General features: G+C 38.2%; 1 protein-coding gene across 1 annotated transcript in view; it reads left to right on the forward strand.

Moving 5' to 3' along the window:
- Positions 1-15,321, forward strand: part of SLC17A6 (solute carrier family 17 member 6) — a 31,524-nt gene extending 16,203 nt beyond the window's left edge. The window contains exons 4-12 of the mRNA XM_042882726.1: positions 3,023-3,137; positions 4,801-4,888; positions 4,990-5,076; positions 5,906-6,048; positions 9,554-9,703; positions 12,489-12,621; positions 13,275-13,385; positions 14,502-14,629; positions 14,989-15,321. Of these exons, the coding sequence (XP_042738660.1) occupies positions 3,023-3,137; positions 4,801-4,888; positions 4,990-5,076; positions 5,906-6,048; positions 9,554-9,703; positions 12,489-12,621; positions 13,275-13,385; positions 14,502-14,629; positions 14,989-15,321 (1,288 nt within the window). The remainder of the gene's footprint in view (positions 1-3,022; positions 3,138-4,800; positions 4,889-4,989; positions 5,077-5,905; positions 6,049-9,553; positions 9,704-12,488; positions 12,622-13,274; positions 13,386-14,501; positions 14,630-14,988) is intronic.
- Positions 15,322-16,958: the final 1,637 nt, after the last annotated feature.

A 16,958-nucleotide genomic window follows, 5' to 3' on the forward strand; every position in this document is an offset into this window, starting at 1 on the left:
TTTTACCTCCTCCCTGACATACTACTACCATGTTTATTAATTTGTCCTTTGTGCATGGATAAATTCTTCTATATATTTAAACCACTTGCTGTTTTGGGATCAGAAAAAAATTTTCCCTCCTATCCAGGGGCTGCTGAAGGGATATCACAACAGTTTAGTTCCCTCCTAATGCCAAGGCAGAGAATAATGGCATTGTCATTGGCCTGCTCCATCTCTGTGGCTTGCTGCAGTTTTTCCCAGATTTTACCTTAAATCTACTAAAGCTCTTAATTTATACCATGGAATTTAGATATGTTTTGTGTTTTTTAGAGCATGCCCAGCATGAAACAAATGCTTATGGACACCTCTGAACGAAAATTCAACAGCACAGCTACTTGCAATTCCTCAGCTGGTCTCAGTACAATACAGCAGGATCTGGCTTCCTCTTTAAGAAATGTTGGCATATTTGTACCTGACATATAAAGCCTTCAGCACAAGTCCATGTTGCTGCAGAAGCCATGGCCAAAGGAATGCGTGGGAAGGCATGGTAGCTTAAGACTGTATCCATTGAGAGTCATGTTGATCTGTTCAAGGTGATACCAGAATATTAAGAGGACAGACACATACACGTATAAAAAGAATGGTGCAGTGTTGGATAGGAAGGAATATTTGTCCCTTTGCATGCTGGTCTCATTTCAAAGAGAATCATGTTTGTTCAGAGATAAACGTAATCATTTTCAATTGCAGTAAGTACAATCATGAACACTACGTGTCTGTTTGTTATGGAAACACGGGGATCCTACAGAAAAACATGGCTTAACATATACGTAATCTGTCTGACCTTTTTCATCAGATTTATGCAGATGATTGAGTAGTTAGGATGAGGAGAAAATGTAAAGAAGTCATAAAATCAGTAGCTTAATAAAGGCAACAAAATGGTAAGAACTGAAATAATACAATTCAGGGGCTTGGTGTGTGGGAGAGTAAAATTCCTTAGAAATGCATTCTTATTTGCCAGAAATCATTATAAATATAGTTAGCTGAGATATTTAAAACAATAAACAGGAAATCTGTATCAAAAAAAGCAGAAGCATATCACAATACTTCATTAGGAAAAAGGATTCAGTTGTAATGGGGGAGGGGGGGGAATAAACGTAAGAAGGCAAAAAACTAATGTTATTTATGAGTGTGCACTGAGAAATGCAAAGAAATGCAAACCAAATGAAAGATGCATCTGCCATTGACTGGGAGTTACAGAGGAAATGGGCTTTCTACAGCAGACGCACTAAAATTGTAGTTTCTAATTTTTTTCTCGAATGCAAATTAGAGCGACATTTCTGACAAGAATCATAAATTTAACTCTTATTTATGCTAACCTCAATTCCATAGCTATTTGGAAGAAAAATTACGGATCTGTTTTTGAGAAAGATTTTGATAAAGCATGGCTCTGAGAGAGAGCTGACGCCCAAGAAACATTGTTGAGTTCTTCTATTATCTGGTCCTCAGTGTAACTGAATGTTCACTAGTACTTATGTGTTAAGTACAGGCAAGATCTTTTGTTTGGAAGATATATGACTCAGATCATTCTCTGAATTGCATTTTGCTTTATTTTCTGGAAGGAACAGATTCAAGGAAACAGCTACTTTTTAGTGAACATGAGAACAAAGAAATTCTAGGAAACACGGCTTTCAACTGCGGCAAACAGAAGCAGATTCCAGATATAGAAGTGAAAAACTATACTAAATTTCCTTGAATAAACAGTTACATAACAATTTCGAAGATCTCATCCTTATAAAGAGAACAATTCACGTTCTATATTAACATGATTTTGCTAGGAACAGTGACTTTAAAAGGGTTGTGCTGATTAATACTAGCTCTAGCAAGGCTACGCACTGACACAAAGCTACAAAAGAACAACTAACAGACAAAAATTAAGAATAATGACCAAAGTCAGGCCAAACCTGCTGACACAAACACATACACCAGTCAGGCCCAGCAAATGCACTGCTCATGCTGCCAGATGAAGGCAGGAGGAAGCTGCACACAGAGCTAAATCGTGTCTGCCATCAGATACAGAGTGCAGGGAACACAGTGAGATCGGGTTTGAAGCTGTTTAATGAAGCTTCCTTTAAGTGCCAAGCAGTGTTTCTCTGTATGGCTGCCATTTCTTACTTGTCAAACTTTTATATATGGAATATATTCAGCTTGCTATTTAAGTGTTTGCATCAGGCTGTAGTTTTGAACAGATGAGGGCTCTGTCAAATCAGTTCCACATCAGATACCACAATGTTAACACATACTCAGGATTTTTCTTAGCACTACATGACTTTGTACAAAGAAAATGGACAGTTTAAAGTGGATTTTTTTTAAAATGATAGTTCATTTCATGTTTGTACTTCTTAATGTACTTTAAACAACAGAATTGCTGGGAAGCTGTCAAAGTCAAAATCTATGAGTAAGTGACCCCTAGAGAAAAACAACAGAAAGGATAATTCATTCCCCATGGAAAATGCTCCTGTGTTTAAGAACATTACATCTCTGTTTGAAATTCTTCCTGCTGCTTTGGCATTTATAAGAGGGGATTCTACTTTAGAAGTAGTGAACACGTGCTGCCACTTTCTTATGATTAAAGCACCTATGAGAGTTTCTCTAATGCCCAGCTACCTGTTTTAACAAAACATTTGGAGTTCTAATTTCTCCAGATATTAGAGAATCGAATTAGGTTTGGTTGAAAGAAAAGTAAAAATTAGGGAAGAGTGGAGCAGTATAAAGAGTAGGATACAGGTGTGATTACACAAGACGTATTTACTCAAGACACTAGGCAAAATAGATATCTGCATGTCTGTGCTTGGTCTGAGTGCTATCACACAGACTATAAGACCAAATGAAAGCAGATGCTTATCCGGCCCAGCAGTTAGCATATTCCCTATGTAAATTTCATACATTTAAACTTATTTGTGTTGGTATGTGAACATCTGTGAAATAAGTCTTCCGCAACATTACAGAAGTTACTTCATTTACTTTTTTTTTTTCACCCTTGCAGAGTATTTGGTGCTGCCATACTGCTGACATCCTCCCTCAACATGTTGATACCATCTGCAGCCAGGGTGCATTACGGGTGTGTCATCTTTGTCAGGATCCTGCAGGGCCTTGTAGAGGTATGAAAAAATAAAATTACTGGCAAATGATTATTAGCATTTAAACAGCAATCATCTCATTTGATGAGGAAAAAAGTTTCCAATTTACTCCTGACTTTTTAGTACAGTGTTACAATTTTTACAATTACAGCAATTTGATTTTCCTATACCTATAAAATTACAAAAGCTTCCCCTTGCTGAGAAGCCAGCAAGAACTAACATTGAAGTTTTACTGAAATCCTGTTCTGCACAGGCCTTGCACTGCTGTTATACTCAGTAGTTATTTGCTGTCCAGCAAACTAAATCTGTAATAATGAATGAAGATTCTCACATAGACTCTGACCTCTCATAGCTTCTCTGATCAGATTCTTGATGAAATCAATTTGAGTTCTACAGTGATTGAAGAGGGGAAAAGAATGAGCTTGTCCTCTAAATTTAAATTTACTTCAGACTTTAGGCATGAGACTCCTGCTTCTTTCTCCCCAAGGGCTGTGCAAGCTCACTTTATTTTATGCACTTTATTGTTTATTAAGACTCAAAAAGAAGGTACAGAATATACCTGGAAGTTAGAGGGCTTGCACTTAAGTTCTATGTGCACTATAAGTGTATAAATATTGAAATCCTGAAAAGTACTTTGCTTGGACATAATTGTGCTTGACCACTGAGGAGAAAAACAGATGCAAGTGCTTAACTACAAAATAAAATAGCTCTTTCATCATTAATTACTGTGATACTGCTGAAAGGAATGGTAAATCTAAGGTGCTCATGCAGTACTGTTTGAGGAAGGATTACAATACATCATGGCAGTCTTAAAAAGATGTGATCTTAAGTAACAAAAACTGAAGTGCACATTAAATTGGTTATAAAATCTTTGAAAATGAAAGAAAGCATTTGAAGAGCTTTTAGTAACATGAGAGTGATAAACTCAACATTTTCCTACTGTTTCAGAGGGAATAAAATATCAAATAAAGAGAAAAGTGGCTGTATATAACTATTTAGAGAATAGTACCACAGTAGTTCTCAAGCACGAATTCTGGGAAAAAGCACAGCATATTTCATATTACATTTCCTAAAATTTCAACCCTGTAAGATGCAGTGATTTCCTTGCAGTTTTCCTATTGTGAGTTAAAGGGTGGTTTTAAAGAAAGACATAAAAGGTAACTCCTTTTAAATCAAACAAAAAACACCACACAATTCTTTAAGAGCTCAGAAAGGTTCATTAAAAGATAGTGAATTACTTCTGACATTATATTTTTTAACTCTTGTTGATCTTATTTGATTGTTTTAGAGCAACGGAAAAGAAAACTCTATTTGCTAAATTGTATTTGGAATGTTGGAAGGCCATCCTTTGTCCCTCCTTTGATTCTGATACTTGTGCATTTGTATTCTCTTTTTCTTCACCATTCTGCCCTGGGAACTGGGAGGCAGAATAAAAAAGAATATTTATGTTTTGTATCTACACCGTTAGCCCTCTGAGATGGATCAGGAGAGATGAACAAAACCCACTGTAGCTTTAATAGAAACTGAAGTTTTCCTGTGGCTGTGCTCAGACTTTGCTGTAGGAATGTAAAGCATTCTCAGCACCTTGTTTGTAGCAGTGTTAAAACAAATATTCACACAAAAAAGAAAAATGAACTGCTTGATTGATCAGCATCATCTAACTTGTGGCATGCCCATTTCCCAGGGGGTCACCTACCCTGCCTGCCATGGGATTTGGAGCAAGTGGGCCCCCCCATTAGAAAGAAGTAGGTTAGCAACCACTTCCTTCTGTGGTAAGTAACTTTCCATTTTTGTCTCGCTTTCATTTGTAACCTAGGAGTACTTTGAGACTTAATTTCCTCACTTTTTCATCCATATATATCTTGTTTTGTAGGTTCCTATGCAGGAGCTGTTATTGCAATGCCTTTAGCTGGGATTCTAGTGCAATATACGGGGTGGTCTTCGGTGTTCTATGTGTATGGTATGCACTTCTCATCTCACTCCAGTATTGCATGACCTTACTCTACCCCATGTAGAGATGTAAAAGTAACCATGAAGAGGCCCCTCCAAAACAGGAATGTCTCCATAATCTAAAAATGCAGTCTTGAGAAAAAGAAAATGAACTGAATTTAAAGGAGAGCAACATTATCAAACAAGACTGGAAAAACCATCACTTCTAGTAGTAGTGCAGCCTGCTATGGAAATCTATAGAAACCCAGATTCTCAGAGGTAACATCACTCTTACAGAACTGTAACTTAAGAGTACACCCCTCTACCCACAGTAGTTCTGCTACATTAAATTACACTGATAGTAAAAAAAAAAAAAAATGGCCCAAGGGTGTTCAATCAAAAAATTGATGTGAATTAAGGGGAAATATCACAGAAAATTATTAAACTACTCAGGGTGTATGTGACTATGTTGAAAACAGTGCCACAATCTTGTCCTTTGAAGATTAAAAAAAAAAAAAAAGATGTAGTGCAGTAATCAAACAATAGTGGCTTAAAGCAGAACAGACCATCATTTACATGTAACATAAAAGGGGAGTTGTATCATTGCATAGTACAAGTTAATGTTAGAACATAAATGATATTCACACAGAGTGAAGTCACTCTGTAAATGAAACAGAAGTCTTCAAGGCTCTGCACACATCTTACAGAATTGTTTTTTACAGGATTTGGCTCTTAGAATGATTTGGTAGAGAAGCAGTAACAACATTTGCAATTTAAATTTGTTACAATTATCCACATATTTTCTTTTTTTGCTACTTCACTGTGCATTTCTTTTGAAAGCCTTTTTCTCCATTCTAAAGGGAGCTTTGGTATAGTCTGGTACATGTTTTGGCTTTTGGTTTCGTATGAGAGTCCTGCAAAGCATCCCACAATCACAGATGAAGAAAGGCGATACATAGAAGAAAGCATTGGAGAGAGTGCCAACCTACTAGGTGCAATGGAAGTAAGAATATTCATACACTTACGTCCTATGAGATAGGAACAATAAAAACCAAACAAATAAAACCAAAATGAATCAACATAAAAATAGCAGTATGTTGGATATTTTAAGACAGACAACAATTGAACTTTTCTGGGGGGGGGGCAGGGGATGATCTGAAATCTGCTGAAGGGTTTCTTGGTGAATAGTGCTTCTGCATGAAAAGAACAGAGGTGCGAGAGGATCAGTCATGGAATTCATGTCTGGTCTTTCTCTACTAATGTAAAATACATTTTTAAAAAGAGCTAGAGCTAAAGCTAGAATTGCATTTGGAATTGAAAACTTATTAAGACTTTCATGCTACCTTGAGTTCAAGTGGTTCATAATTTATCCTTTCTGAATTGTGTTCATCTTCATAAAAGTAAACTAGAGGAATAGCACCACCTTAAGGAACTCAGGACATCAGAAATAGCAAATCCTGTCTACTCTGTATTTGCTTTTAAGGAAAGACTGCCAGATGAAATAGAACATTCTAGTAGATTCATAAGAACATCCCCCATTACAGAGGCAACTGCTGGAGACATGCTATCAAGCCTCAGGAATTTCCTCTAAGCAAAAAAAACTTTAATCTAGATTAAACAGGGAATTAGAAATACTGGCAATATTTTTTTAATGTATAGTTTACATATGAAAATGTTCTCAAGATGTTCTTAAGTATAATTTGATAAGTATACAAATGGCATACGTAAAGAACCAGCAGCTCTTTAAGGACACCCTTCTGAGAGCGCAATGGCTCTCCATTCCCCAGAAAAAGTCAAGCAGGGAAGGCAGGCAACCATCGTGGCTGTGTAAGGACCTGCAGCTTAAACTGAGGGAAAAGAAGGAAATATACAGAAAGTGGAAGCGGGGTTGTGTATCTTGGGAGGAATTCAGGGCTGTTGTCCAAATGCATAGAGATAGGATTAGGAAAGCTAAGGCACAGATGGAGCTGAACTTGGCAAGGGATGTGAAAGACAACAAGAAGGGGTTCAAAAGGTACATAGGCAGAAGGAGACAGGCCAAGGAGAGTGTTCCCCCTCTGATGAAAGATAGTGGGGAGCTGGCTTCCTCAGACATAGAAGAAGCTGAGGTACTCAATGAGTGCTTTGCCTCAGTCTTCACGAGTGGTCAGGTTTCCCATGTCTACCAGGACTATGAGCCTCTAGGTGACACTGTGGGGAGTGGTTTCTGTCCCATAGTGGAATAAATCCAAGTCCTTCTCATGCAATTGAATGTATATAAGTGCATGGGGCTGGATAATATCCATCGTGGGGTTATGAAAGAGATGGCTGATGTGGTTGCCAAGATGCTCTCCATCATATTTGAAAAATCATGGCTGGTGAGGTCCCCAGTGAGTGGAAAAAGGCAAATATTACTCCTATGTTTAAGAAAGGGAGAAAGAAAGACTCAGGGAACTACAGGCTGGTGAACCTCACCTCTGTGCTTGGGAAGATCATGGAGCAGATCCTCCTAGAAGCTTTGTTACAAGATAAAGAGGTGATTTGAGACAGCCAGTATGGCTTCACCAAGGGCAGATCGAGCCTGAGCAATCTAGTGGCCTTCTGTGATGGAGTGACAGCTTGGGTGGATGGGGAAGGGGTGATGGATGTCATCTACCTGGATTTCTGCAAGGCCGTTGACATGGTCCCTCATCACATCCTTCTCTCTAAGCTGGAGAGGTGTGGATGGGAAGGAGGCACTGTTGGATGGATTAGGAATTGGCTGGCCGGACACAGGCAAAGGGTTGTGATCAATGGTTCTGCGTCAGGGTGGAGGCCTGTCACAAACGGTGTCCCTCAGGGGTCGGTCGTGGGACCGGTGCTCTTCAGCATCTTCATCGACGACACAGACGAGGGCATCGAGTGCACCCTCAGCAAGTCTGCAGATGGCACCGAGCTGAGCGGTGCGGCCGATGCATTGGAAAGAAGGGAAGCCATCCAGAGGGACCTGGACAGGATGGAGAAGTGGGGCCATGAACACCTGATATGGTTCAACAAGGCCAAGTGCAGGGTGCTGCACTTGGGTCTGTGAAATCCCAGGTGTTTATACAAACTGGGCAAAAAACCCCATGAGAGAAGCCCTGCAGAGAAGGACTTGGGGTCCTGGTGGATGAGAAGCTGGACATGAGCCAGCAGTGTGTGCCTGCATCCCGGAAGGCCAACTGTGTTCTGGGCTGCATTAGAAAAGGGGTGGCCAGCAGGGAGAGGGAGGTGATCGCCCCCTTCTGCTCAGCTCTTGTGAGGCCCCATCTGCAGCACTGTGCCCAGGCCTGGGGCCCCCAGTGCAGGAAGGACGTGGAGCTCTTGGAGCGTGTCCAGAGGAGGGCACCGAGATGATCAGAGGGCTGGAGCAGCTCTCCTATGAGGAAAGGTTGAGGGAACTGGGCTTGGTTAGCTTGGAGAAGAGAAGGATCTGGGGAGAGCTCATTGCAGCCTTCCAGTACTTGAAGAGAGCATATAAACAGGAAGAGGGAATGGCTGTTTATGATGGTGGATAGTGATAAGTCAAGGGAGAATGGTCTTAAACTGAGATATGGAGGTTTGGGTTAGATATTAGGAGGAAGTTTTTCACACACAGGGTGATGAAGTACTGGAACAGGTTGCCCAAGGAGGTTGTGGATGCCCCATCCCTGGAGGCATTCAAGGCCAGGCTGGATGTGGCTCTGGGCAGCCTGGTCTGCTGGTTGGCAACCCTGCATGTAGCAGGGGGGTTGAAACTCAATAATCATTGTGGTCCTTTTCAACCCAGGCCATTCTATGATTCTATCCAGTGGGTTGGACTTTTTTTTGAAGAAAACTCAATATTCAGGCAATTTTCAGACACTCACTGGGATCTGGATCCTGCACTTGAATCAACACAGATGGAACAAACCCTGAGCTCACAGAGAGGTGTTGCCACTCAGCAGGACTGTAGTTCTGCCCATCTGTCATCTTTTTTCATTATACAATTCATTTAAAAAGAGTCATAAAACAAAGCAAAATATATCGACCAAACAGCTTCACAGCTGTGACTTGGTTGAAACTAAAGTCAAATTTTGGAGATCAAGTTCTACATATAAAAATTTGTAATAATATGGTGAAAAAAAAAAAAAAAAACATGTAGTTGCACACTTGTACTTGTGAAAGTAACACCTTAGATACAGATTTCTTTTAAGGAAATGTAGTTTTGGGCATTGTGTATTCATGTTTACATTACAGAACTAACAGCATCTGTAACTGAACTTTGTGGTACAGATCAGGATCACTGAGTTTCCCCACTTGTGTACTGTGTAATTTTTATTTATGTCTTTATATTAAATTTAAAGTGGATTTAAAATGCATCCAATTGTGGATGCATGTACTTTAGGACAATTAAAGTCACTGGAATTCAAGTACGTAGAATTGTGTATATATTAACTTACTAGAAAATAGGTAAAAAGTAGGAATAGAAAAGGGAGATAGATATTCACTATTGATCAAAATATTGACTGTATTCCTTTCTTGTGTTTCAGAAATACAAAACTCCATGGAGAAAGTTTTTTACATCTATGCCAGTCTATGCAATAATTGTTGCAAACTTCTGTAGAAGCTGGACTTTCTACTTGTTACTTATTAGTCAGCCTGCTTACTTTGAGGAAGTATTTGGATTTGAAATAAGCAAGGTATGTAAGAACAAGCTGAATCTTTCATCTTCACTAAGCAAGAATCAGTCACATTTGTAGTATTTATAGGTAGAAAAAAACAAACCCTGATGTTCTGCATTTTCATGTGGTTATTCTTTGTAGGTTTCAGATCTTATCCTTCGTGGCTACTAGGCCATTTACCAGCACCTATGTGTGAAATAATAGCAATGTCAAAGGGTCTGGAGCATATCCCACAGGACAAAAAGCTGACAGACCTAGGTCTGTTCACCCTAGAAAAGAGAAGACTGAGAGGGAATCTGATCAATGTTTATAAACATTGAAAGTTTGAGAGGCAATTAGACAAGACCAGAATATTTTCAGAGATATATAGTGATAGTACAAAGGTCAACAGCCAAGAACTGGAAAATAGGAAGTTCACCCTAATATACCCAAGAACTTCTGCATTCTGCCTTCTTTACCTTCTATGAAGATACTCAAAACCTGTCTGGACACCTACATGTACGACCTGCTATAGGGAACCTGTTTTATCAGGGCATTAGGACTTGAGGTCCCTGCCAACCTATCACCTTCTTACACCTCCTTTTAGTGTGGGGAGAGCAGCATCCTTTCTTCTACTTAGGAAGAGAAACAGTTGACAGGAAAATATGATACCTTAGGGTTGACCCAACATTCCACTTAGCTCATGAATTTTCAGTCAGCCTCTTAAATGGGGCACAATCAAACAAGCCTCAGGAAAATACAGTAAGCTTTTTACCAATATAGATTTCCCTCTTCTGAAAGCAATAAGGACTTGTATATTTCAAGTATTCACATACTTTTGATATTCTAGGTGGTACTGAACCACACTAAACAAGATGGAGAGCACAGCAATGACAGCAGACATACAAGGTCTTAGGCTGCAGTGAGGATTTGTTCAAATGCAACAGCCATAAACACAGAAATAAGGGAAAGAAGCCTCGGGTAGACAGGGAACTCCAGCAAGACACCCTCAGCTCCATTGCCAACTCTTAAATGAGGTCTGGGAAGGAGTGGATCCTGGCTCCAGCCATTCTGCTCACTCAGGTGCATTGCATGCAGCTGACCTGCCTCCTACCAGGTGCTCAATCACTGCATCAAGCCATGACTTAGCATCTTCATTACAAGCAGTAATTATTGTGTACTGAGTAGGTACCAAAGTGTTGCAGTAATATGGGGTATTGTCAAAATTATGTAAAGCTAGCCTGAAATTAAAGATGGGCTTCAAAATCAAAATTAATTTCTCAAAAAATTAGGCCTTCTGAGCTAACCCTGTGAGCCTGCTATAACATAAAAAAAAAAAAAAAAAGCCCACCTTTAAAAAGAGGATCAGATTGATAACGTCCCAATGTTCAAAGACTGGAACAGGATTGAACTGGCGTGTCACTTCAGAGACCATTTTCTATATATTGTACTACATGCAAAGATCAAAGTAAAAGTGTAAATGATTCATGATAGTTCCATCAGGATGGAAAACAAAATATTTGGAATTTCAGTCCCAAATCATTATGTGTTGTGTGGCATGTTAATAGATAAAGCAAAACATCTGTTAGTTCGTGTACTTGAGACTTCAGGCCAGCCTACTGACTCCTCAGAATTGTATACAGTGGAATTGTAAATGTAGCTGGAGTTATTTTAAAGAGCTTTGCTACAGCTGAAACATTTTCTGCCATGGATGCAATAAGAACAGTCACATCGTATAGAATTAATCTGGTCATTTTGTTCTAGAAGATTTTTTCTTAGAGTGTGTTCAAAGAAATGTGGAGCTTTGTAACCAATGGCAGAAAACATAGTGTTCATCACTTCATCTGCTGTAGACAGATGCTTGTAAAGGAATAGTTATCACTTATTCAGGAACACCCCACAGTAGTCATTGCAATACCAGGACTTACTCATAGTTAACAGCTAACTGGGAGCTACAAGTTCAGTGAAAGCACAGAGAAAACTTTTCCATTCCCATGGAATGCATCTGCTCTGCACACTGATGTAATTCACTTCAGCCATCAGGACAGGCTGATATACTATTTAGAAAGGAAATATGCAAAAGCCTTGGCCTTGCACACGCTTTGAGATATAGACAATAATCAGAATTCACAGAACAAAATGTCACACATCCAGAAGGAAGCCATCTGCAAGGTGGTTACAGGAGATAGTGGGTGGCAGCTGGAGCCACGCTCACAGATACCTGCTACTGCTTTGAAGGAACAATCTACAAATATATTACAGTTTGGGACAGTCATCACAAAATTAGTTTGCTAATACGCAGAGCATTTTGTGTATCACCAACAGATATTTAGTATGTTATCTTTCACTATAAGCAGATTTTCTCAGAGGGGTCCTGTGTCCAGATGCCACTTGCAGTGTATCTTTACTGAGAAATCAAAGGAAAATGTATGTACGAGGGTGATCCACAGGGAATCTTTTTGCAGACCTCACACATCTGGACATGTTAGCTTTGCTGGGTGATGCTGTGCCAAGTCCACTGCCAACAGAAATGCAGCAATTTGGTTGGACATATTAGATCATTAATTTTCTGAAAAGGAAAGGCTATAAAGTCAGGGAAAAAAAGCTTCTGGTTTAAATCTAAACAGTGAGAACAGTTTATAAATGCGAAGTGTCGAGGCATTGGATGCCCTTAAAAATCTGTCTGCTCTTTGGGAAATGCAACAACAATTCTTAGTTTTAAAACGTCTGAAATCAAAGAGAAACAATGTCTGAATGGTTCTGAAAGTGAAAAATGACAGTTTTCTTGCCATTTAGGCTCTGTTATTTCTCATCATTATTTTAGGTGGGTATCTTATCTGCTGTGCCACATCTAGTGATGACAATTATTGTCCCTATTGGGGGACAAATTGCCGACTTCTTAAGAAGCAAACAAATTCTTTCCACCACCACTGTGAGAAAGATAATGAACTGTGGAGGTAAGGCTTCCCACCTCATTAGAAAAGTTTCTTGTACAGACTTAATAGGCACACAGTGTACTGCATATTTTAAATTTGCATGGTTTTACATATATACGACTAATACTTCAGGGTTGTTTTTTTTGTGTGTGTTGTAGATGTGGTTAATAAATTAATATAAACACATCTGTTCCTACATCCAATTTCAAAAGACATGTTTGATAGTTCTAAAAGCATTTCAATTACTACAGGAGCAGGTGAGCTCTTTTGACTTACAAGTAGCTTCTAAGTGAGTCTTAGATACTCATGTATCTGAGCCCTCTGCACTAAGAGAGCCCAGATTCCAGACCTCACCTCTCAGAGTCTAAACTTACAGAAATGAATCATGGCAGTGATGAGAGCTTTAAAGTTCATCACAGGCTGAGGGTATACTCCCATTAGTTCCAGCCTAATTACAGTTCTTATTTTGAGTTTGAAGGTGGCAGGAAGCAACAATAAACAATAAAATATAGATAATCAGATACAAGCTTTTTAGGGAGGAAAGAAATGCCTGATTCTATTCCATTTCAGGGTAATGTTTTGCATCTGTCTCTTGAGCAATATTACCACCATGAAGTCTGTGACACATGAGAGGGTGCTAATCTGATGCCTGGTTTTCTTTACAATTTCCCAAGGTTTTGGTATGGAAGCAACTCTTCTTCTTGTGGTGGGATATTCTCACAGTAAAGGAGTGGCTATTTCATTCCTAGTGCTTGCTGTAGGCTTTAGTGGATTTGCCATATCAGGTAAGATTATACTGCTGTTATTAATGCATTATTTTATCTTAAGAGACATAACATTTCATTTCGTTTGTATTCATTGACAAAAATTTAGAACATATCTCTGAATTCAAATATTATTTGTGATCACTATAAACTACAATCAGTATCATGTCGTTATTTTTCTCGCTGTCATTTTTGGTGTTGAAATAATCTTTTCCATATGCAGTGCAGCAAATTTTTTTTTTTTTTTTTTTTCCATGAGGTGCTCATGCTCACCACAGGATTTCCTCAGAATTAAACATATAGCACAAATGAACTACATTATGCACAAACACCTACATATATGTCTTTGTTTAGATACTGACCTTTTACTTTTTTTTCCTCTGCGCATTATTCAATGCTTTTTCATAGAACATGGAGAGTGTCTTATTTTCTAAAAGCTATCCAGCTATAAACACCTTTCTTTTCTCTTTTTGTTATCTTTTGATATCCAATGAACTAGCTTCTGCTTTCACTTACTGAAGCACTTATTCTGGGGACAATAACTTCAGTCACTTTATATAGAACCAAGTCTCTCAAGATATTTTAAATAGTTACTGTAGACATTTGAACAAGATTGAGGTATTGATAATGCAAGGAAACAATCAAAGATTGTAAGCATGATTATAAATCATTTAGAGACAGCCTCTTTTTACTCTACCACTCAGAAACAGTAGGGAACTGCCTTCTGCTAGTCCATGTGAAAGAAGAACATGGGCAGTACTAAATGGAAGTGGCACAGGCTGGAAGAAGAAACAACAGGTTACTGACAGTGTGAAAAGCTCATCAATGACAATCTGAAAATACAGAGTTTGTCTAAATATCTTCTGGTTTATCTAAACAGTTACTACTGGGATATATTTTAGAACTTCAGTTTGGGGAAGAAAAATATATTTGGTACCGTTCTATGATTTTTTTTAAAAGAAAATGAGGACCATAAGAGTGTTTAAGTACTGTTACCCTTTTAGAGAAAAATAAATGCAAATAAGTAGCCAAAATACATCTAAGTAAAACCGTCGAGTGAATTACTTTACACTACTTTGCAGAAGTGTAGTACTGCTCAGGTTATGGCACAAATGTTTGCTGATGTTTGCATTGCAGGATTCAATGTCAACCATTTAGACATTGCCCCAAGGTATGCCAGCATATTAATGGGGATTTCTAATGGAGTCGGGACCTTGTCTGGAATGGTATGCCCTATAATCGTGGGAGCAATGACAAAGAACAAGGTAAGTGGCAATGCAGTTTTCAAATCTTCCAGTTTAATATAACTCATTCCATGAAAAAGACCTTTTCATTACTCAGCTTACCCAGAATATGTGTTACCGACTGAGAGCTCTAGGAGAGAGCATCCAGGAACCAGCAAATTTGAAGCATGTGGCACTCACTATTTGCTCACAATGTCAACGCTTTTGTATGCTAATGAATAGTTATTTTCAAAGGAAGATGTACGTAATTAATTGGAAATGGGATATGCAAATGTTTTAGTTTTGCCATCACAGCCTTAACCACTAGTTTAAATCTTTCAGCTCAGAAGAGTTAGATAAGTGTATGAATTGGTCTGACTTAGCAAATTTCTTCTTTACAGACACGTGAAGAGTGGCAGTATGTCTTCCTCATTGCTGCTTTAGTTCATTATGGAGGTGTTATATTCTATGGCATATTTGCTTCAGGAGAGAAACAACCCTGGGCAGACCCTGAGCAGACAAGCGAAGAGAAATGTGGCTTCATTCATGAAGATGAACTAGCTGAAGAGACAGGGGACATTACTCAAAATTATGTAAATTATGGTACCACCAAGTCGTATGGTGCTACAACCCAAGTCAACGGTGGCTGGCCTAATGGTTGGGAGAAAAAAGAGGAATTTGTACAACAGGAAGTACAAGACTCATACAACTACAAGGAAGGAGATTATTCATAACAAACCTAAATATTGGGTATATTTTGTAGTGCTTGTGATTAAATTCATTGTGATTGTTTGCATACAGAAATACAATGTGGTATAAACGTAAACACATATCAAGCGGGAAGGTCTTACTGTAAAAAACAACAAACCATTAAAGTGCAATCTGTATGAGTTGTGACGTCATCACATTCATTAGGTTATATTTGTTCAATAAACATTAGAGTTTTAAGGGTTTACTGGTCAAAACTATAGGGGCAATTAGATTCTTACAGTATACAAGAGATAAAACTCATAAGTACAGAGTAAAGCACAACTAAGCAACCAAGTTGGCACATCTAATGCTCTTTTTAGAAAGCCAAAATTACTTAGCATTAAAAATGCACTTAAATATTTGTTACACTGTATTGAAAGAGATTGTGTTAAATACACGCGTTTACTCAGTGCAATGTAGGAATTGTATGTTTAGTCTAAGACAAGAACTTTCTTAAAGGAGGAAGGTTGAGTCCTAGGCATTTACAGGGGACTGATCCAGTTCCTTTAATGGTAATTGTATCAAGCCTAAAAGAACATATAGGGCATATTGTATGTTTATTGTGATTACATGCTGCAGGCTACTCTGTGATGAATAATGGAATTATTTAGGAGTTTTATACTGAATGTTTGGGCACAAATTCTTATTTCTATTCTGCACGGATTCTTATGAAATTATAAGCCTTGTCATGTTCTTCCCTGCATTTATCAACTAATAGAAAAAAAATGTAATGTTAAGTCTGACTGTTCATGCAGACCGTCAAATCTCTTTATCAAAAAAGAAGCTTTATTACTATTTCTTTGCGGAATATTCCAAGTTTGTACCCATGTCTTTAAAGAGAAAAAAGTAACACACTATAAACTAGAAAAAGATATAGTCTTATAAAAAAATTCCAAAGAGAAGCCCTATGAAAAAGGATGTATCTGTTTTTCAGAATATTTTGAAACCAATAGAGGTAACATAGAATAATTTAACCCTTATGCTTCCCTTAATAGCATTCATATTTTTACACATTGTGCCACAGTTATATACATAGATATAAGTTTATTGAAAATACTGTAATTATAGAAAATGTTCCTATTTTAGAAATCCCTGAAATAATAATAAAAAAACCTGTATTTGTCTTTCAATTAAACCTATTAATAATGGACACTGAATATAAACTCACAATAAACCAAAGTGGCAAACAACTAGTGTTGGGTTGAAAGAAGCCAACAAGCATCACGCTTGTCTTTTCAGCATAACTCAACAGTGACTGCAACATTAGTGTACCAAGCAATAAGTGCAATGCATTACAAAGTGCATAATCTTCTAGTCTATTAACCTTCATTCAGCTTGTTGTATATATTTGAGGTTGTTGGGATTAAACCAAACCGAACCAAATTGAAGTTAGCAACACCAGACCACTTCTTAATACTCTAAAATGACAACAATGATCCATTTCCTAATTCAATCAAATGATAATTATTGTATGTAATAATCCATTCTGGATTCTTGGTCTGTTCATTGTATCGTGCTAGTGATTGGAAACCCTGCTACCGCAATATACAACTTGAGGATTGTTTATTCTCCTTTTCCTTCCTTCCTTCCTTCCTTCCTTCCTTCCTTCCTTCCTTCCTTC

Source organism: Lagopus leucura, unplaced genomic scaffold (assembly GCF_019238085.1).
Source record: "Lagopus leucura isolate 7727_CA_CO unplaced genomic scaffold, USGS_WTPT01 Super-Scaffold_100035, whole genome shotgun sequence".
Classification (NCBI taxonomy): Eukaryota; Metazoa; Chordata; class Aves; order Galliformes; family Phasianidae; genus Lagopus; species Lagopus leucura.